Source organism: Nannospalax galili, unplaced genomic scaffold (genome assembly GCF_000622305.1).
Source record: "Nannospalax galili isolate Female #2095 unplaced genomic scaffold, S.galili_v1.0 scaffold1176, whole genome shotgun sequence".
In the NCBI taxonomy this organism is placed as follows: domain Eukaryota; kingdom Metazoa; phylum Chordata; class Mammalia; order Rodentia; family Spalacidae; genus Nannospalax; species Nannospalax galili.
Window position 1 is genome coordinate 1,766,624 of NW_008338883.1, and position 21,246 is coordinate 1,787,869.

At 46.2% G+C, this 21,246-nt stretch overlaps 1 protein-coding gene across 3 annotated transcripts in view; it reads left to right on the forward strand.

The window, feature by feature from the left end:
• Positions 1-21,246, forward strand: part of Glb1 (galactosidase beta 1) — a 123,302-nt gene that overhangs the window by 10,456 nt on the left and 91,600 nt on the right. For 2 of the 3 annotated variants that reach the window (XM_008833429.3, XM_029563677.1), the window contains exons 2-5: positions 11,407-11,576; positions 15,616-15,766; positions 16,428-16,488; positions 18,921-19,015. In XM_008833429.3, coding sequence (XP_008831651.1) covers positions 11,407-11,576; positions 15,616-15,766; positions 16,428-16,488; positions 18,921-19,015 — 477 coding nt within the window. The remainder of the gene's footprint in view (positions 1-11,406; positions 11,577-15,615; positions 15,767-16,427; positions 16,489-18,920; positions 19,016-21,246) is intronic. The other variant, XM_029563678.1, reaches the window with a different exon arrangement.

Genomic DNA, 21,246 nt, shown 5'->3' on the forward strand with positions numbered 1-21,246 from the left:
CTTGCAGAGGACCCAGGTTCAAATCCCAGCACCCACATAGCAGCTAACAACTGTCCACTCCATGGGATCCAATAGCCTCTTCTGTCCTCCTTGGGCACTGCATGACATGGGTGCACTTACCTACATGAAGGCAATACATGCATACACATAAAATAAAAATGACAAATAAAATATTAACCCCCCCCAATCTCCCAGCTTTGGCAAATATCAAAGTCAAGGAATTTAATTGGCCTCTAAGGACCTTAGGACAATCTGGTCCTCCCTTAATCACCTACTGCTCCCCTAGCCCGGCTCCCTTCCCTGATGAACCTTGAATCATTAAGACATTTCTGTGGCTCCTTTCCTCACCCTCCCTCAATCTTTCAAGGGTTCCATCTCATGGAGACTTCCCAGTCCACCTTTTTTGTTTTTGGATACAGGGTCTCTCTGTGTAACCCTGACTGGCCTGGAACTCAGAGATTTGCCTGCCTCAGCCTCCCAACTCCTGAGATTAAATGTGTGTGCCACCACACTTTGCCTATTTATTTATTTATTTATTATAGGTGTGTCTGTATATGAGTATGTGCACAGGAGTGCAGGTGCCCTTGGAGGCCAGAGGTATCAGATCTCTATGGACCTAGAGTTACAGGTGATTATGGGCCACTGGTCCTCTGTAAGACCTGTATGCATTCTTAACTGCTGAGCCATCGCTTAAATGTGTGTGCCACCACACTTTGCCTATTTATTTATTTATTTATTATAGGTGTGTCTGTATATGAGTATGTGCACAGGAGTGCAGGTGCCCTTGGAGGCCAGAGGTATCAGATCTCTATGGACCTAGAGTTACAGGTGATTATGGGCCACTGGTCCTCTGTAAGACCTGTATGCATTCTTAACTGCTGAGCCATCGCTCCAGCCCTGGTCGTGTGGGTTTTACTTTTCATCCTATTAATGTGGCATATTACACTGGTTGATTTCCTTCCTTCCTTCCTTCCTTCCTTCCTTCCTTCCTTCCTTCCTTCCTTCCTTCCTTCTTTCCTTCTTTTATTTATTTATCTTGAGACAGGACCTTGCTATATAACCCTGACCAGGTTGGTATGCTCTATGTAGCCCAGGCTAGCCTTGAACTCTCAGGGTTTTCCTGCCTCTGCCTCCTGAGGGCTGGGATTTCGGGTGCTCCACCAGTGTTTGGTTTCATGGTTGAACCATCTTTGTGTTCCAGGAATAAGCCCCACTTGGTCATACGTATAGCCCTGTTGATGCGCTGTAGCGCTCTGCTTGCTAGTATCTTTGGTGAGGAGTTTTGCCTCAGGGATGTGCGCCCACAGTTTTCCCTCCTTTCTCTTTTTTTTTTGTATATATATTTTCAGTGCTTTTTTTCCTGGCTTTGGTGTTAGGATATTAGCCTCCGAAAATTAGCTTAGAAATGTTCTTCCTCTTTGATTATTTTTGGAGGGGAGGTGTTTGGTTTGTTATTTGTCTTTTTGAGACAGGGTCTCCCAGTAGTTCCAGCTGGAACTCACTGTGTAGAACAGGCTGGCCTCAGACTCACAGAGATTTGCCTGCCTCTGCCTCCCCAGTGCTGGGATTAAAGGTGTGCACCACCACACCCAACCTTCTCTTTAAAAAATATTTGTTTTGGCCGGGGGTGGTGACGCACACCTTTAATCCCAGCACTCTAGAGGCAGAGGCCGGTGGATCTCTGTGAGTTCAAGGACAGCCTGGTCTACATAGTGAGTTCCAGGACAGCTGGGGCTACAGGGAGACCCTGTCTCAAAAAGACGAAAAAAAAAATTTTTTTGTTTTGTTATGGTATGTGTGTGTGTGTGTGTGCGTGCGCGCGCGCGCATGAACATGTACATGAACACAGGTGCCCTTAGAAGCCAGCTGAAATTACAGGAAATTGTGAGCCACTCCACATAGGTGTTGAGAACTGAACTCAGGTCCTCTGGGGGAGCAGCAAGTGCTCTTACCTGCTGAGCCATCACTCCTGTCCCTGATTGTTTTTTTTTCTTTCTTGAGATAGGGTCTTACATTTGTACTAGGTGTGTCCAGCTTTTTGACATTGCAGTTCGATGTTGTCATCTGTAAAGTTCATGTTTGAGCACCACAAAATCAAGTTACAAAAAAAATTTTTTTGCAAAAAAAAAAAAGCCCACCTCATGATGTTTTAAGTAAATTTAGGATTTTGCATTGGGCCACCTTTATAGCTATCCGCAGCTACAGGCACGTGGCCACATGTAGTTGATGGCCTACAGGTTGCACATATCGGCCATTATAGCCCAAGCTAACCTGCAGCTCACTGTGTGGCCCAGTCTAGTCTGGTGATCTCTTGCCTCAGCCTCTTGAGTACAGGGATTAAAGGCATGAGTCACTCCTGGTTTCCTTCTTTGTGGAGGGATATCAGGAGGGTTGGCATTAATCCTTCTAGAAATGTGCAGTGGAATTCTCTACTGAAGTCATTTGGTCCTTGGCTTGTCTTTCGGGGATTTTAATTTACTGATTGCATCTCCTTACTAGTTACTGGTCTCTTCAGGTTTCCTGTTTCTTCCTGATTTGGTCTCAGTAGGTTGTTTGCTTCTACAAATTTCTTTGTGGAATTTGCCCCTCCCTCTTTCCTCCTCCTCCTCTTCCCTCCTCCCCTCCCTTCCTTCCCTCTGTTCTAATTTGCTTTTCTGTTGCTGAGGTAAACACCATGACAAACAGCAACTTGAGAGGAAAGGGTTTATTTCATCTTATAAATTACAGCCCCCCATCAAGGGAAGAAACAACAGAGGGAGCACTCTTTACTGGCTGGCTCCTTGACTGCTCAGCTACCTTTCTTATACAGCCCAGGCCCAGCTGCCCACGGATGGCACTGCTCACAGTGGACTGGGCTCTGCTATGTCAATTAGCCATCAAGAAAATGCCCCACAGTCATGCCAACAGGCCAGTCTGATGGAGGAAATTCTTCAGTTGAGGTTTTCTCCTCCCAGGTGTGTCAAGTTGACAACCAAGATTAGTTGTCACATCTCCCTGCCCTCCCCTCCCCCTTCCCTGTCAGGGTCTCACTCACGAGCCCAATTCTCCTCAAACTCAAGATCCTTCTGCCTCAGCCCCCTAACCACTAGGATTACAGGTATGTGCCACCACACCCATGTAGCATTCTTTTACAATTTTTTTTTTTTTTTTAAATTTCTGTGGAATCAGTTGCAATGTCCCTTCTTTCATTTTCGAATTTAGTTGACTGGGTGTAGCTAAAGGTTTGTCACTTTTGTTGATCTTTCAAAAATCTGTTTTAATTAGTCTTTTGTACTATTTTTCTAGTCTGTATTTATTTCTGCTCTAATCTTTTATTTCCTGTCTCCTGCCAGCTTTTAAAATCTGTAGCCTTCTCCCATTCGCTGGCATACAGATACACGCACATGTGCACACACATAAATAAATCTTTAAGGACATCCCTTAGTTTATATTTTAAAACTTATTTCCATTTTGAACTCCATTTTGTTTATGTGTTTGAGTGTTCTCATGTGGAGGTCAGAGGAAAACTTGCAGGAGTGGTTTCTCTCTTTCTACTACGTGGGTCTCAGGGATTGAACTCAGGTCATCCAGCCAGCTTGGCTGCAAGCACTTTTCCTGGCTGAGCCATCTTGACAACCCATTTGGTTTTATTTTTTTAAAAAGCTATATATTTGTCTTTTTCCTGAAATAAGAGGGCAGAATTAAAGTAGTCAGTGCCCAGGAGTATAGGAGAATAGGGACCCAGACCCAAGTAACTCCTCTCTTCACCGTCTTCCAATCTGTGTCTCTGCCTCTTCTGCTGTAATGTAGTCTTTTTATTGAGTCCTTTGGAATGTGGAAAAAATATTTTGACGTAAGACAGATGTGAGTAAACAAAATGAATCAGTGTAGAGGGTAAGGGCTATAGCAGTCAGCCAGAGTCCATCCCTGACTGTGATGATCCTGTCGGAAGTGACGTCCACAGCAGCCTCTGGGCGGCATCGGAGCCTGCTTGGAGACCCTGAAACAGTTCTTGGTTTTCTCTTTGATCTGTGACCTGGAGGGACTGCACAGCCTTGGATGTGCAAAGCCAGTCCTCCTCCTCCTCTTCTCCTTGCCGCCCTCTTCGTAGCCCTGGATTGCTAGCCAAGGAAGAGGCTGGGTCTCTCCACCCTGGAGCTGAATAGCTCATGCCAGGAGCTCCACAGGCCCCCTGGGGTGAGTTGACAGGACATGTGGAATGCTGGGTGGAGATCATTGGATAGGTACTTCCCACCAGCTTTCTCCCAAGGGACCTGAAGGCCAAGGTCTTTTCTCAGTCATAATGACCCTTAACCTGTGATGTCACCGAGCAGCTTTTACTCTTTATTCAAGTCCAGCAATGTGCACAAGTAATGCAAATATAATTGTTTTTAGTACTGAGGATTAGGAAACTTCGGGGGGGGGGGGTGTTTATTACCAGATGATGTCAATGCTGTGTTATATATAATGCTGGTTTTTTGGGTTTTTTTAATGAGAAGCTTGTAACTGAAAAAACTGCGCTGGCCTGTGTTAGACCCCGGATGTGTACTTGGTGTGTAAGGGGGTTTTGTTTGTCTGCCTTTTTCTTTTTGAAGTCTCTAGTATTATATGCATTATGTGTGTAGCTGGCAGGGGGCCTTAGGAGGGGCTGAACATTGTTTGGAACTGCATTTTGTTTTATGTTTCCTGTAACCCTGTGCTTTGTAAACCCTCATGCTCTCTCACTTTGCAAGTATGAAATAAAAATGTTTATCTTTACACAGTGCCAGGCTGTGCTCATTCATTTGGATCAGGTAGAATCCATACCAGGGTGAAACCGAGGAGGCTTTGTGTTTAGGGGAATAAATGGAAGAAAGTGTCCTCTCTTTCCTTTTCTTTCTTCCTCTGTTCCCTTCTTGCTGTCCTTACTTCCTCCTCCTCCTCTTCCTTCCCTCCTCTTTTCTCTTCCATTTGTCCTCTTCCTCCTCCTCTTCCTCTACCTCCTCTTTGTCCTCCACCTCCTCCCTATTTTTCCTCCTCCTTCCCTTTTCCCCCTCCCCCTTCTCTCTTCCTCTTCTCCTCCTCCCCTTTTCTTCTCTTCCTCCTCCTCCTCTCCTCCTACCTTCTTCCCTCCTCCTTCCCACCACTCGTTTTCTGACCACCTTGTCTGTCAGTAGTGCCACAGCTCAGGAAGCTGTGGGTCTTCTGGAGTCCTTCAATGTCCAGGGGTCACTCTGAATCCATGAGGTGAATTTTCTCTGTTCACCTTGGCCATGAGGGTTAGAAATGACAGAGTCTGTCTTTAGATGACCTACCTGTACAGCTGGCTGATTTTTAGTCTGAGGCTTGTCCCTGTTCCCCTGGTTCAGATAACTTGATGTCCTCCGGATATAGGACAAGCAAGATAGTCTGTGGATGTTGTTACTTTTCTCATTGCTATGACAAAATATTATAGTCTGTGGATGTTGTTACTTTTCTCATTGCTATGACAAAATATTACATTAGTTTATGTGTGTGTGTGCATGTATGTATGTGCACGTGTGTGTTCATGTGTGCATGTACGTGTGCTCATGTGCACGTACATGTGTGTGTGCATGTGTGTACATGCTTAGAGCAAATGTGGAGATCAGAGGACATCCAGTTTTTAGAAGTCAGTTCTTTCCTACCATGTGAGTTCTGGGGATTGAACTCAGGTCATCAGGCTTGGCAGCAAGTGCCTTTACCTTCTGAACCATCTCAACAGCCCTTTTGTCTTGCAGTTTAAGGGGATACAGTTCAGTGGTGGAGAAGGTGTGGTGGCAGGAGTGGGTGGGGCAGCTGGTCACATTGTATCAGCAATCTGGAAGCAGAGAGGGAATAAGAAGTAGAGTTGGGCTATAAAACCCCAAGGCCAGCTGGGTGTGGTGGCGCATGCCTTTAACCCCAGCACTTGGGAGGCAGAGGCAGGCAGGATCTCTGGCCTGGTCTATATAGTGAGTTCATGCCAGCTGAGGCTACAGGGGGACCCTGTCTCAAAAAGACCAAAAAGAGACCAAAAGAAACAACCCCAAGGCCTCTGCCAGTGACACACCCTTTTCAGCAAAGCTCCACCTTCTACATGTTCTCCAGCCTTCTAGAACAACACTACCATCTGGAGACCAAGTGTTCAACATGGTGCTCCTGTGGGTGACATTTCACACCCACACCTCAACAGAAGTCCTAAGAGTCATGATCTGGTGTGACAGAGACTGTCAGTGACCATGACCCTGAGACAAGAGAGGAAATGTACTGCTTCCTGCCCACTACACTTTTCAGGCATAGAGCTTGAAAAGATTCACATGTGGACAGCAAACCATGTCTTGGAGGCTATGTTGTCTCCTCTGATGATAATCCACCCTTATGGTAGCTGAGCTGGAGCCATTCTGAGTTAAGTAGCCCACTGTCACCCACCATGATGCTCCTGCTGTTTGCAGGGCCTCATGGGGGTTCAGATGGGATTGGATGGGGATAGCCTTTAAATCTTGGTGGAGGGGGCCCTAGTAGCTGCTGGCTCAGGAGGTCTATGGTCTTGCAATCGGATTATTTTAGGGAAGGAGACAGTTGGAGAACTTTCACTTGGTCCATAAAGGTTTTTGTACATGGTGAGGCTTCTGCTACAGTTGGAAAAACCATCCCAATTTGATCCCAGTTTGCACCCAAACTAGGGAGATAACCATAGGACATGCCCTCTGACTTGTTGGATCTACTGTGTGAAAGACCTGGGCCAAGTTCCCCTGGTCTCCCCAGGAGTGATGCCACATGCCCTGGTGTTAGTGTTGGCTCAGACTAGACCCAGCAGTTTCCTAAGATTGGAGGGTACCTCTTTCCTAAGGATACAGGTACCCTAGGTCCCATTGTTGAAGGCTGGGGAATATTTATTGCTTGTGCTAGTGATGGCACTTCCTTAAGTGACTCATTCACCCCTCCATTTAGCCAGTTAGCGGTGTATCAAGTAACTGGCTTAAAGTTGAGAACTAGATGAAAGCGCCTCAATTTTCCATTGCAGTGGCTGACAGCCTTTGCTCTCAAGTTCCTGGTTCATTAAACACATCAAGCAGTGCCCTCACTACTCTTGACCATCTTACTACACAAGGTGCTATGGTTTCCAAGCTATTGCCCAGGATCACAACTGGTGGTGACTGCCACCTGACTTGACTGGGAATCTGTTGTTTATAGTGGTCTCTCTTGGTAATGCCAGGATCTCATGGTCCCCAGTAATAGAAGGGGCCCAGTGCCTTTGCTGTATCTTCTGTCATTGCTCATCTACTGAGGACACTACCATAAAGCCCCTGAGGTTGCTGAAGCTCTCCTCATTAATGCATTCTTTACTGGGCTCTCCTGCGGCATATGGTTTATATAACTGGATGGGTTCCCCTGCTGTCCATCTTTACAGTGCCACCTCCCCGAGTCACTCCATCCTTTCTTCGGGGTCAGAGGCACTCCCAGCATCTCCCCTCCCCTTCCTGCAGGCTGGTGTCATGTTTGGATCCAGGAAATCATCCCAGGAGCATAGGGACTTGAGTCCATCCCAAGGTTTTAGCTTCTGAGTCAGGGCAAGATACACCATGCCAGCATCCTCTCTCAGACCACTGTGTGCCTTGCCCACTTCAGGTTCATTCCCAGTGTCATGCCATGGGTATGTCCTGGACCCTGCTTTTCTGGTAGAAGATGTAGGTTTCTGCAAACACACTTACACAAGCTTATGCTGTTCACAGAAGTCCTGAGTAGCTGGCTGGTATGGACCTGTCAGGCCCTTTCTTTGAAGCTCCCAAATCTGCTAACAGAGCCAGCCTACCTCCCAGTCTCTCCAGTTCCCGGTAACCCTAGAGAGCTAAAGCACTTCCAGCTCCTGGCCAGTTGGATGGTTCAGTGAGTAGAGTGCTCGCTGTGCAAGCCTGATGACCTGAGTTTGACCCTGGAACCCACATCAAGATGGAAGGAGAGAACTGACTCCAAAAGTTGTCTTCTGACCTCCACATGTGCAGCACAGGACACGCATACCCACACACACATCATACACACAATAAAGAGAGTTAAGAAAAAGAAAAAATTGATTGATTTGTATTTTATGTTTATGAGTGTTTTGCCTGCCTGTAAGTATACCATGTACCTGGAAACCCAAGGAGGCCAGAAGAGGGCATTGGATCTCCTGGGACTGGAGTTATGGTTGTTAGTAACCATGTAGGTGCTGGGAACTGATCCCGAGTTCTCTGCAAGAGCAGCCAGTGCTCTTAACCACTGAGCTATCTCTCCAGCCCCCATATAATAAAAATAAATAAATAAATAAATAAATATTTTTTTCAAGTTTTTGAGACAGGATCTCCCTGTAGCCGCAGCTGTCCTGGAACTTTACTTAGACCAAGCTAGCCTCCATCTCACATGGATGTCTCTACCTCCCGAGTGCTGGGATTAAAGGTGTACACCACCATACCTAGCTATAAATAAAGTTTTAAAAAAGCCTGCCAATCCCTCCCCTTCAACCTGAACCTCTACCCTATCCAGCATAGACAAGGGGTGTGCCTTGCATTTTGAGGTATCCTTACCCACTAAGCACTGGTTCTAGGGTCTGGTAGCTGTTTGATAGCTCTGAGAAATGCAGGTACAGAGGCATGGCCTACATTTAGGGATATTAGTTGCTTTTCTTATTGCTGTGAGGAAACATCTGACAAAAGCAACTTGAAGAAGGCAGCTTGCTTGCTTACTTGCTTGGCTCGTGGTGGGCAGGCATGAGGGAAGAGTGTGAGGTGTTGGTCACTTTGCATCTACAATCAAGAAGCAGGGGGTGGGGGGAAAGGCCTGGTGCTCAGCTCACTTTCTCCTTTTTATTCAGTCTGGGACCCCAACCCGTGGAATGGTGCCGCACATATTTGGGGTCGATCTTCCCACCTCAATTAAACCCTTTGAGAATTCCCTCATAGAAGTACCCAGAGGTCTATCTCCTCAGTGAGTCTAATCTCATCAACTTGACAATCAAAATTAACCATCAGGGCTAAAGAGATGGATCAGCTGTTAAAGAGCACTGGTTGTTCTTGCACCCACATGGTGGCTAACAACATCTGTAACCCCAGCTCTAGAGGATCTGACACCCTCTTTGGCCTCTGTGGGCACTGCACACAGGTGGTGCACTAACATACATGTAGGCAAAATACATAAATAAAAATAAAAAATTTAAAAGCCCATTTTTTAGCTGGGTGTGATGGCACAGGCCTTTAATCCCAGCACTTGGGAGGCAGAGACAGGCGGATCTCTGTGAGTTCAAGTCCAGTCTGGTCTACATAGCAAGTTCCAAGACAACTGGGGCTACAGGGAGACCCTGTCTCAAAAAGACCAAAAAACAAACAAAAACCCCCCAAAACAAAAAGATAACATGTTTTTTATAAAAGGCTGTCACATGGGGCTATTCCTGGCTCCGCATGTCCTAGTCTGGGTTCTTATGGAAACAGAGCCTGATTGAGGTTTAGGTACATGGTTTGAGAAACCAACCAAGAGCTTAGGAATGAGGGGTGGGAGGAGAGAATGAAAGCCTGTGTGTGCACACCTCATTTTCTAGCCCCACTTGTGAAGAGCTAAAGTCCTCCTCTGCCCAGGTCCACACATCTGTTGAGTCCTCAGTGAACTGCACTCAGTGCAGTCCTGGGTCTGTGTCCTTCTTTCCTCAGTCTTGACACCTTGTGACTGGTTCCCTTATACCAGAAATGGGTTTTTCCAGAGCAACCAGCCTCCCTCTGCTTAGTTCACAGCCTCAGTAACATTAAGACAGTAGCAGTATTGTCTAGCCACCCTTCTCATGTTTTGATTCAACATGAAGTACACAGTCCCACCTGGGAAGTGGTCCTAAGCCACCACTGAACTTTACCCCAAAGATCCACAAAGAAGCCGAGAGCTAGACCTTTGATGGGGGACATTCTTAAAGTCCAGTGATCCATTGGGGCTGGGAGATGGCTCAGTGGTTAGGAGCACTTTCTGCTCTTCCAGAGTACCTGGTTCAGTTCCCAGCACCCACATGGCAGCTTACACCATCAGTTAACTCCAGTTCCAGGGGATCCCACTTTCTTTTAGCCTGTGTGGACACCAGGCATACGCATGGCATACTTACACGCATGCAGGCAAGACACTCACAAATAACATTAAATTAAAATAAAATCTTTTTTAAGAAAATGTTTAGTGGTCCAATAGCTCCAACAAATCGATGGAGCTGTTGACTCTGAGTGGCTATCAGGATTCAGTGCTCTCACAGTTGCTTTCAGATGCTTCTAGATGGTTTCCAGAGCTACTGTGGACTACGATGCTGCTGGACTAAAGCTAACATGTGTCCCTTCAAAGCTTAAAGGTCCACAAGGCATTTTCTTAATGCTGGAGGGCACCAAGAAGATGACTTCTTATAACACTGGCTTGATGGTGTCTGTTGCCTGTTGCTACCAAGTTCATCCACCAGGGTGCAGTGTTCCACTCTGCCTAACAGCAGTTGATGAACCCCAGACTGGATTTCTTAAGGCTGTTTGACTCTTAGGAACACATCTTACATTTCAGCCACTGGAGATATACATGTCCCTCTACACCGTACAACACACATTTCACAAAGTAATGCTTTGCTTTGCTATGCACTGTTTTCTATTTTATTTTGAAAAGATGTGATCACCCCCAAATTCAATCCATGACTCACAAATTGGATTGTAGCCTACAGAGTGAAAAATGCTGCTTTAAAGTTGCTTTCATCTAATATCTTGGTTATTTATGGATGAGATGTAGGGTTACAAAGGACACTAGTTCAAGTCCTTCTGGGATTCAGAGCTGGCACTAAGATGGGGCTTTCTGGATATGTTGCTTCTTTTTTGTTTGTTTGAAACGGGCTCCTGTAGCCCAGGCTGGCCTCAAATTTCATATATAGCCAAGGATGACCTTGAACTCCTGATTCTCTTGCCTCTATCTCCCTATTGCTAGGATTACAGGTTTGAACTACCACACCCAGTTTGTTCAGGGATAGGAATGGAACCCAGGGCCTCCTACATGCTAGATACGCACTTTCCAACTGAACTACATCCCTAGCCCCTAATCCATTGCTTTTGCCCTGTATTTTATACTTGGACTTTTCTGAATGGAACTTGATGATCCTAGTGACACTACTGTTGAGCTCATCCAAGATGTGTGTGATCCTGTCTCAAGCCTCACAGCACAATAGATATCACCTTAGCCTGAGCACCTATGGGTCCTGGATTCAGGGAGATAAACCCCTGGAACCCTCCTTGATGACTCTGAGTCACACAGTATGCCTGGCTGAGCAATGGCTTGATTGACACCCCAAAGAGTAAATATTAAGTCCACCAATACATTCTGTAAATTAAGTAGACAGGGAGTCACCTGCCCCTTCCCAGGGCTCTGTTTCTAAAATGCAGGTCCACACTCTCATGGGGTCCCTTCCTTGCCCTGCAGAATGTCTCTCGGAGGACATTTGTGCTGGACTACAGGCAGGACCGCTTCCTCAAGGATGGCCAGCCATTCCGCTACATCTCGGGAAGCATCCACTACTTCAGGGTGCCCAGCTTCTACTGGAAGGACCGGCTGCTGAAGATGAAGATGGCCGGGCTGAACGCCATCCAGATGTAAGGACGGGGTACTTGCCTCTCTCCTCACCTGACCCCCAGCATCCATACCCAGCTATATTTCTCCCAGATCAGCTATTCCATTGCTCAGAAGTAGGAACTAGCCCTGCCTGGCCATCTGGGAAGGGCGTGTCAAGAGCTTGACTGGCCTTCATGCAAGGAACTACTTCTCACTTGAACTTCATTACTGGAAATCATAAAGTAGAAATCAGCTTAAAGAGACAAAGGCAGGGGCTGGAGAGATGGCTTAACAGGTAAGGTGCCTTCCACCAAACCTGATAACCTGAATTGGATCCCTGGGATCCACATGGTAGAAGGAGAGAACAGACTCCTGCAAACTGTTGTCTCATCTACATGTGTGCATATGTGCCCCCCAAATAGATGAATGTTTAAAAAAAAAAATCAAAGGCAGGTAATAGTGAGCACTTGGGAGGTGGTGCAGGGTACTTTTACAAGTGTGACTCTATTTGTCGGAGTGTTCTAGTCTGCTTTCTGTTGCTGTGATAAAACACTGACCAAAAGCAGCTTGGGGAGGAAAGGGTTTATACTTCCAAGGCACAGTTCATCTCTGAGGAAAGTCAGGCAGGAACTCAAGGCAGGAACTGAAGCAGAGACCATGGGAGGAATGCTGCTTACTGGCTTGCTCCCCTGGCTGCCTCAGCTACTTATGCAGCCAAGGCCCTCCTGCCTAGGGATGGCACCGCCCACGGTGGGCTGGGACCTCCCACATCAATTAACAATTAAGAAAATGCCTCATAGACATGGCCACCAGCAGTCAAATGGAAACAATTCCTTGATTGAGGTTCCCTCCTTCCAGGGGTCTCTAATTTGTTTCATGTTGACAAAAACTAACTGGCACACTGAGATAGACATTACATTTCTCTTTATAACTGGTGAAACTAAGATTTCCCCCAAGATCATGTCTTCGGTCAGAGAATCGGCTAGGAACTGAACATGAGGGAGTCTGGAGGCAGCCAGCTATAGCAGCTTTTGGTGTGGAGAGAGTAAGCCTTGTACTTGGGTTCCTGAAAGCCAGCTTGTCTTCTTGGGTTAATCATAAGAGCCCCGGCTGTAGGGTCACATCAGCAGTCATGTCCATATCTCTGCTGCTGTTGCTGTTGCTGTTGCTGGGTGACTAGGAGGAGAGAAGGTGGGGCCACTGGCCACTCTAGGTTTTACAGACCTCATGTAGATTGCAGATAACTTCTCAAGAGAAAGGATGAGAAAGCCATAGATGGTTTAGAAGATACTTAGGGGGAGTCCCACTTACTATTGTGTTTCTATGGCCACTGGCAGAGAAAACCCATGTTTACTTACAGTGGATTATGCACTGAATTCCAGCAGACTGTGACTGGCTGTTCCAGGGTATCCTGGAATCATGGGACTGTGAAAAAAGGACATGAGTGGGGGTCATCAGAGAGGCCTGTGGTGAGAATAAGTGGCCTGTTTGTAAATGTGTTTTCCATGCTGTGCAGAGCCAGGAGAGCTGGTGGAGTTTGGGTCATTTTACCTCCTGGTCTAGTATTCCTGACACCTTTTGCCTTCATGTAGGGCTTGGAGGTTTTCCTGTGTTTTCGTTTGGTTTGCTTTTTGTTTTTTGTTTGTTTGTTTGTTTTGTTTTGTTTTTAGTGCTAGAGACCAAACTCAAGGCCTTGTACATGCTAAGCAAGAGCTCTCCTTCAGAGCTATAGCTCTAGACCTTGGGGTTTTTTTGTTAAATTTTAAAGATTAGTTTATGTCTGTGAGCATTTTGCCTCCATGTATGCAAGTGCACCACATGTGTACAATGCCCAAAGAGAACAGAAGAGGGCATTGGATCCTCTGGAACTGGAGTTAGCTGCCATGCTGGTGCTGGGAACTGAACCAAGATTCTCTGCAAGACCAGTACGTGAGCCATCTTTCCAGCCCCCCAGGCCTTGTTTTTTTTTATTTGCTGTTGTTTTGGGGGTTTTGTTTTGTTTCATTTTTTTTGAGACAGGGTCTCCATGTAGCCCTAGCTGGCCTGGAATTCTCTATATAGACCAAGCTGGCCTTGAATTCACAAGAGATCCATCTGCCTCTGCCTCCCAAATGCTGGAATTAGAGGGTGCATCCCCACACCCTGCTAGGCCTTGTTTTTTGTTTTGTTTTTTTTTTAATGTGCATGAGTGTATTGCCTGCATGTATGTAAATGTACCCATGTCATGCAAAGCCCACAGAGGCCAGAAGAGGATGTTAAATCCCCTGGAACTGGAATATGGACAGTTGTTAGGTGCCATGTAGATGATGGGAATTGAGCCCAGGTCCTCTGGAAGAGCAGCCAGTGCTTTTAACCTGAGCCATCTCTCCAGCCCCAGCCTTGGTTTTTGAAACACAGGATCTCTCTATGTAGCCGAGGCTGTTCTAGAACGTCTGATCCTCCTATCTCAGCCTCCTGAGTGCTAAGATTTTAACAGATAAGTACCACCATGCCTGGCTTAGTCTTACTGTAATTAAAGTATTTATTTATCTATTTATGTGTGTAAGTGCACCCATGTTGTGCAATGCCCTCAGGTCAGAAGAGGACATCAGATCCCCTGGAACTGGAGTTATGGATGGTTACTAGCTGTCATATGTAGGTGCTGGGAATCAAACCCAGGTCTTCTGCAAGAGCAGCCAGTGCTCTTAACCACTGAGCTCCCTCTCCAGCCCCTGTTTATTTTTCATGTAAGGTCTTATGTAGCCCAGGCTAGCCTCAAACCTATTGTGTAGCCTAGGCTGGCCTTTAACTCCTTATCCTCCTGCCTCCACTTCCCAAGTGCTGAGATTGCAGGTATACACCACCATGCCTGGCTTAACCTTTACTTTTCAAATAAATATACCTCTTATTACTTTAGCAAGATATTTGTGTTCCTGTCATTTTTTTCTTAAGTTTACAATGAACTTAAAGGTATTGTTTTCTGTCATAGTTTCTGTGAAAATTGTTTTCCTAGAGGGCTGGTTTAGGGCTCTGTATTAGAGCATGTGCCTAATAAGCGGTGGGGCTTGATCCCTAACGCTACAGTGATTCGGCTCTTAAGGAAGAGAAGTAGACAGGTGTAATCTGAAATCCTCTGAGAATTTAGGAAAGCCTTTGACCCCAGCACTTGGGAGGCAGAGGAAGGCAGAGCTCTATGAGTTCAAGGCCAGCCTGGTCTGTATAGAGTGTTCCAGCACAGCTGGGGCTACATGGAGACCCTGTCTCAAAACAAAAAGTAAAGCAAAACAAATCTTCTCTATATGATAGTAAGCATTTGTGTCCCTACCAGACCAAAAGCAAGCAAAAAACTACAGATTAACCTGTAACCTGACCTGATCACTAGTCAGTAAGCAAAATATTTCCCAAAGAGAATGAAAGAGGCCATGGGTGGCCCCTGGACGGTCTCCAGTGTGGCATAGAGGAGGTGTCTTCCTCTTGCTCTATTCCAGGTTCTGGATACTGGCTCCCATCCAGGTACTACCCCTGGCCCAACTCTGCTTAGCTTCCAAGATCAGAGGCTGTTGGGTGACTTCAGGGTGGTATGGCTGTAGACTGGGTACTGTCTCTCAAAATTGCTTACATTCTTTTTTTTTTTTAGGTTTATTTTTTTTTTTTAATTTAAGAAACACATGATTAGAAGAAGCATTTCATTACAGCTTTAACATATTCAGTAACACATTCCAGAGCACAGATACATCTCTTTCAAAAGTGGCTGTAAATTTTTAGGTTCACAGTTGAATTAATACAGCTATACACTATTGAACACAGTATAAACCCTGTAAGACATAAAATTACATTTTATTTATTTTGTGTGTATGTGCGCCATATATATGGAAGTTCAGAGGACAGCTTGCAGGAATTAGTTCTCTACTTCTATCATTTGGGTCCTGGGGATTGAACTCAGGTGTTTAGGTTTGCTTGCAAGCACCTTTACCTGCTGAGCCATACTGTTGGCCCATGTTCCACTCTTGGGCCTGCACTGGCAGCGATTCTAGAGAACCTCATCTCCTCCCCTCTTCCTCCAATACCACCTGTCAGGACTGGCTGTGTATGTCTTTGCAGGTACATACCCTGGAACTTCCATGAACCCCAGCCAGGACAGTACCAGTTTTCTGGGGACCATGATGTGGAATATTTCATTCAACTGGCTCATAAGTTGGGACTGCTGGTGATCCTGAGGCCTGGGCCCTACATCTGTGCAGAGTGGGACATGGTGAGTGTGTTGGCATGGGAGTCTTTCTGCCTGTCTGATGAGCATGAGCAAGACAGGAGTGGCAGAAGGGGGTCTGGGCAGTGAATTAAAGCAGTGTAAGATTGGGTGGTGCTGTGACTCTACAGCATAGGTGTCTGTTCCCTTAGCAAGGGGTCAGGCAGAGAGGAACAGGCTGGGGCCCGAGCATGGGAGGCCTCCTCTTGGCCACTCATACAAGCTGGGTTGTCTTGCAGAAGCAGGGAATGGAGTCTGCTTTGCTTCACAGACTGGTTTTGAAATTAAGTGGAGCTGAAATGACAAAACTTAACTTAATTTTGTTCTGACTTTTGCTTTACCCTGTGTTTCTGCCCGGCCATTCCCACTGCAGCCAGACAGCCATGAAGGCTGCACCTGTAGTTTCAGAGGGTACATTCTTTTTACAATACTGGGAAACTTACAAGTAGCCAGGTAGCACGTCCTCCTTCCCAGCCATACCTGCATCTCCATGGAGCCCGTTGGTTCTGCAGTTCCGAGAAACTTGTTTTTCTTAATGGAAACATTTTTGTTAACGGAAAACCTCTTTGTTAACTGACCTGCCCCTGCTCTGGTGTAATTATGGTGATCTGCTGCCATGAAATCAACATTATAATGGCTTTTTTCTTGTTATTTTTCTGTCCTATAGGGAGGATTACCTGCTTGGCTACTAGAGAAAGAATCTATTGTTCTCCGCTCTTCTGACCTAGGTAAGTTAGAGGTGCCTTAAGGTATTTATAAGAATTTAGGCAGGTTATACTAAAAGAGCCAGCTGGGCATGGTGAAACATACCTTTAATCCTAGCACTTGGGAACAGAGGCAGGTGGATCTCTGTGAGATCCGGACCAGCCTGGTCTATATAACAACCCCCAGGCCAGCTGGGGCTACAGGGAGACTCTGTCTCAAAAGGACCAAAAACAAACAAACAAACAAACAAACAAATAGGCATTTTGAAGTAGAGCCAGGCTACTTCTGCACAAGTAGTGTTTAGTGGAAGGCTGAGTGTAAACTCCCATTTACTGTTCTGTACCAGATATAATGCGTAGGGGTTGCAGCTGCTCGTAAGACTCAACCAGATCTTACTGATAAACGGGCAGCTCTTTGAACTGGCAGCCCCATTTGTGGTTGACCATCTGGCTTCAGTACCTACTTTCTCTCTTCTCTGGGTGCAGCCGTATGCTCACTCCCTGCGGGTCCGCAGACTTCCCGGCGGCTGCTTTGGGTCCGTGCCTGGGCTCGGCGGCTCGGGTCCCGCATCTCTGGGAGTGGCGGTAGCTGATGACTACCGCAGTTTCTCTTGCTGCTGAGCTTTCTCTGCTACTGGAGCGTCTGTCCAGTCGAAATCCCGTCCCTTAATACACCCATATGCCTTTCCTCAGGATAGTGGGGCTCCTGGCCACTGAACCCCACAGGGAAGAGGCACGAGGACGGCGAAGCTAGAGTATCCGTAGGTTGGTAACGGAAGGTGCTGCCCTCCGGAGGGGTCAGGTCGCCGGTACACAAGACTCAAAGGCTCAAGGCTTAGTTCTGGTCTGTACAGCTTTATTATCTGAGACTCAGTTCTCTGATATCTCTGATCTCCCTGAACTCCTTGGCCTGGTTTCCCTAAATTCTCCTGCTATTGAGAGAAAGACTAAGATTTTTATACCATGGGGGTTGTGTTAAAAGCCTTGGCTGCTAGATGCTTTTGCATGTGAAAAGTGGGCTTCTGCCAGACAGTTGTCTGCTAGGAATTTACAGGAAGGTATGATACCTTTTCAGAGACAAAGGCCACATTAATGTTTAGGGCATTCATGGCAGACTCCTCAAAAGGAGAGGCAGGAAAGATGCCGGGAAGCCCTTTGTTATGCAAAGGAGCCCTCAGCACATCCCGAGCTACATGAGCTATCCGGTGTGAAGAAGCTTCGACTTTTGCACAACAAAGGTCTCCCAACACTCTTCCTACACATTTGGCATATTACACACCAGCAATGGCAGCTAGCTAGTCAAAATGGCAGGGCTGTTCTGTGCTGCCACTATATTTCTTGTTAGCTGTGTTTTCTGTTTCTTTATTTTTACAGAGTGAGAGGTCAATAACAGTTTTTTGTCTTAACTTTTTAAATTATGAGGGATTATTTTCTATATGTGGGATTGGGGAGGAGAGGTTTTTTGAGATGTTTTTTTTTTTTTTTTTTGTTTTTTTGAGACAGGGCCTCTCTGTAGCCCCAGCTAGCCTGGAACTTATGTAGACCAGGCAGGCCTTGATCTCATAGACATCTACCTGCCTCTGCCTCCTGAGTGCTGAGATTAAAGGCGTCAGCCACCATGCCTGGTTAATGAGAGATTATTTTAACTGTAAATCCTGACTAATCATTTAGTTGCATCTCTATTTTCTTTTCTTTTTTTAGTATTTTTGAGACAGGGTATCCCTGTAGCCCCATCTGATCTGGAACTCACTGTATAGACCAAGCTAGCCTCGAACTCACAGAGAACTACCTGCCTCTGCCTCCCAAGTGCTGGTGCCCAGCAAGTTACATCTCTATTTTCGTGTCTCTGTGTGTGTGTGTGTGTGTGTGTGTGTGTGTTTCAGGTGCATGTGCATCTGCAGAGATGTCTCAGAGGTTAAGAGAACTGGCTGCTCTTGCAGAGGACCCAGGTTCAGTTCCCAGCACCACATGGTGGCGCACAACCATCTGTAACTCCAGTTCCAGGGGATCCAATGCCCTCTTTGGCCTCCAAGGGCACCAGACAGTCACATGATGCCATACATACACACAGGCAAGATACTCATATACATTTTTAAAAAAAAAAAGACACCAGGCATACTCAGCTAAAAAACTAGCAGCTACAGGACCACATTTATCAGACTGTGGCTACCTCATTTAGATGATAATGGTTGAGTGCAATATACCCTGGTACCCTGGTCTTTGTTGCCAGCCCCACTGGGACAGGCTGCATGGTGTGATGGGGCTGGCAAAGTAGTTCAGCTGGTAAAAGCACTTTCTGCAAGAGCCTGACAACTTGAACTTGATCCTTGGAACCCATGGCAGAACCTGCACTCATATACACATGTACACACAAATGTGCATGTGCATAATCACACATTAATAAAATAAGTTGGAAAAAAAAGCATATGATGGTATTACACTGTCTTGTTTTGCAGACTATCTTGCAGCTGTGGATAAGTGGTTGGCAGTCCTTCTGCCCAAGATGAAGCCTCTCCTCTACCAGAATGGAGGGCCCATTATAATGGTGCAGGTAACTGGAGCTAAGCATGGGCAGGTGGAGGTGAGGTGTCTGTCCATCAGTAAATTGTATACATAATGGCGGTGATATAGACACTGACCTCAAGGCACAGTGCTGCAGGTGCTGCTTTTACTGAAATTGAGTTTGGGGAAAGTGTTTTTCTTTTTTGGCCTTTTTGAGATAGGATCTCCTTATAGTCCCAAATAGCCTGGAACTCAATAACCAGTCTGGCCTTGAACTCACAGAGGTCCACCTGCCTCTGCCTCCTAAGTGCTGGGATTAAAGACATACATCACCATGCCTGGCTAATATTTTATTTATTATTTTTATTTTATTTGTATGAGTGTATTGTGTGCAGGTATGTAAGTACACCTGTGCCATGCAATGCCCTGGAGTCAGAAGAGGGTGTTGGATACTCTGAAACTGGAATTATGGATGGTTGTTAGCCACCATGTGGGTACTGGGCATTGAACTTGGGTCCTCTGCAAGAGCAGCCAGTGCGCTTAACCACTGAGCCATCTCTCCAGCCCAGGTGTTTTTCTCTTAAATTATTTATTTATTTATATTTTGTGTGTATGAGTGTTTTGCCTGCATGTATGTAAGTGTACCATGTGCATGGAATGCCCGTGGAGGCCAGAATAAGGCATCTCCTGGAACTGGAGTTACAGATGGTTGTTAGCCGACATGTGGGTATTGGGAACTGTGCTCAGGTCCTGTGCAAGAACTGTCAGTACTCTTAACCACTGAGCCATTTCTCCCGCCCAGTTTTTGGGAAAGTCTCTCTCTCTCTCTCTCTCTCTCTCTCTCTCTCTCTCTCTCTCAAAAAAAATCACACTGACTTCAAACTCTTTATCACTGAAGATGACCTTGAACTCCTGATCCTCCTGACTCTACCTTCTGAGGTCTGGAACTAAAGTTGTGTACCACCATGCCCAGTCTCTGCAGTGCTTCATAAACCCTGGGGATACACTGTGCCAACTGAGCTGAGCTAAACTCCCAACCCTGTTTGGCTGCTGTTCCTCAGGTTGGCCCTAAATTCCTGGGCTGGAGAAGTCCTTTGTTTCAGCTTCCAGAGTAGCTGGGACTTCTGGTGTGCACCATCACAACCTGACTCTTATTACCATTTGGGTTTCCCTGTAGCCCTAGCTGACCTGGAACTCACTATGTAGACCAGGCTAGCCTCAAACTCACAGAGATTCACTCACCTCTGCCTCCTGAGTGAGTGCTGGGATTAAAGGTGTGCGCCACTATGCCTGGCTATTATCATTTTTTTTTTAATGTCTGTGTGTATCTGGCTCTGTGCTGTGTACCCTACGTATGTTATTCAGTCCCTCCAGATACCGCCTTTAAAATGAAGAAGTGCAAAAAGATTAAGTGACTTGGCTAAGGTTGCACAGCTGGCAAGTGGCAGAATGGAGGCTAGTTGCTACTTCTGCAGACCCTGGAGTCCGCCTCCCTCGTGCAGAGCTGCCTCTGGCTACAGGGCGGTAGCTCCAACTGAAAGGCTTTGGTGTGCACACCCTTTTATGGTGAGATGTTCCTAAACCAGCAAGAGCATGTAATCATGGCCATGATGTTCTCTCTTGCTTCCCAGCCCCACTCTACTGTCCTTCCATTTCCTCCTAGCTCTGCAAAGATTTATGGGTTATGGGGTGCATCCTGAGGTGTACATGCAAAAAATCATGCACCTGACTGTCAACAGTTTTCAGTGTTTGTGAACTTAGGTGAAATGGAAAGCCATGTTCATTGGACAGTGACCAAGCATATCTTTTATATATTTTATTTACTTTTAAAATTTTTTATATGTATGAGTATATTGCCTACATGTGTGTAAGTGCACCTGTGTTGGGCAGTGCTCGAGAAGATGAAAAGAGGGTGTTGGATCCCTTGGAACTGGAGTCTGTAGAAGATGAAAAGAGGGTGTTGGATCCCTTGGAACTGGAGCCTGTAGGACTCTTATTTCTTTACAATCATGCACCTCCTCCCTGGCTCTTACAATCTTTCTGCCCCCTCTTCCACAATGGTCCCTGAGCCCTGGGTGGGTGGAGTTTAATATAGGAGTCCTAACCAAGGACCCATACTCTGCAGACTCTTTTTCTCCATGCTTTGGCCATTTGTGACCTTTTGTTTCCAGGCCCCCTGTTGCATGAGGGAGCTTCATTGAGGAGAACTAAGAGATGCGTTAGGGTTCGCTTTACCCCTTGTTCTATGTTCTATGAGCCTTAGGTGTAGAGGTTGCATTG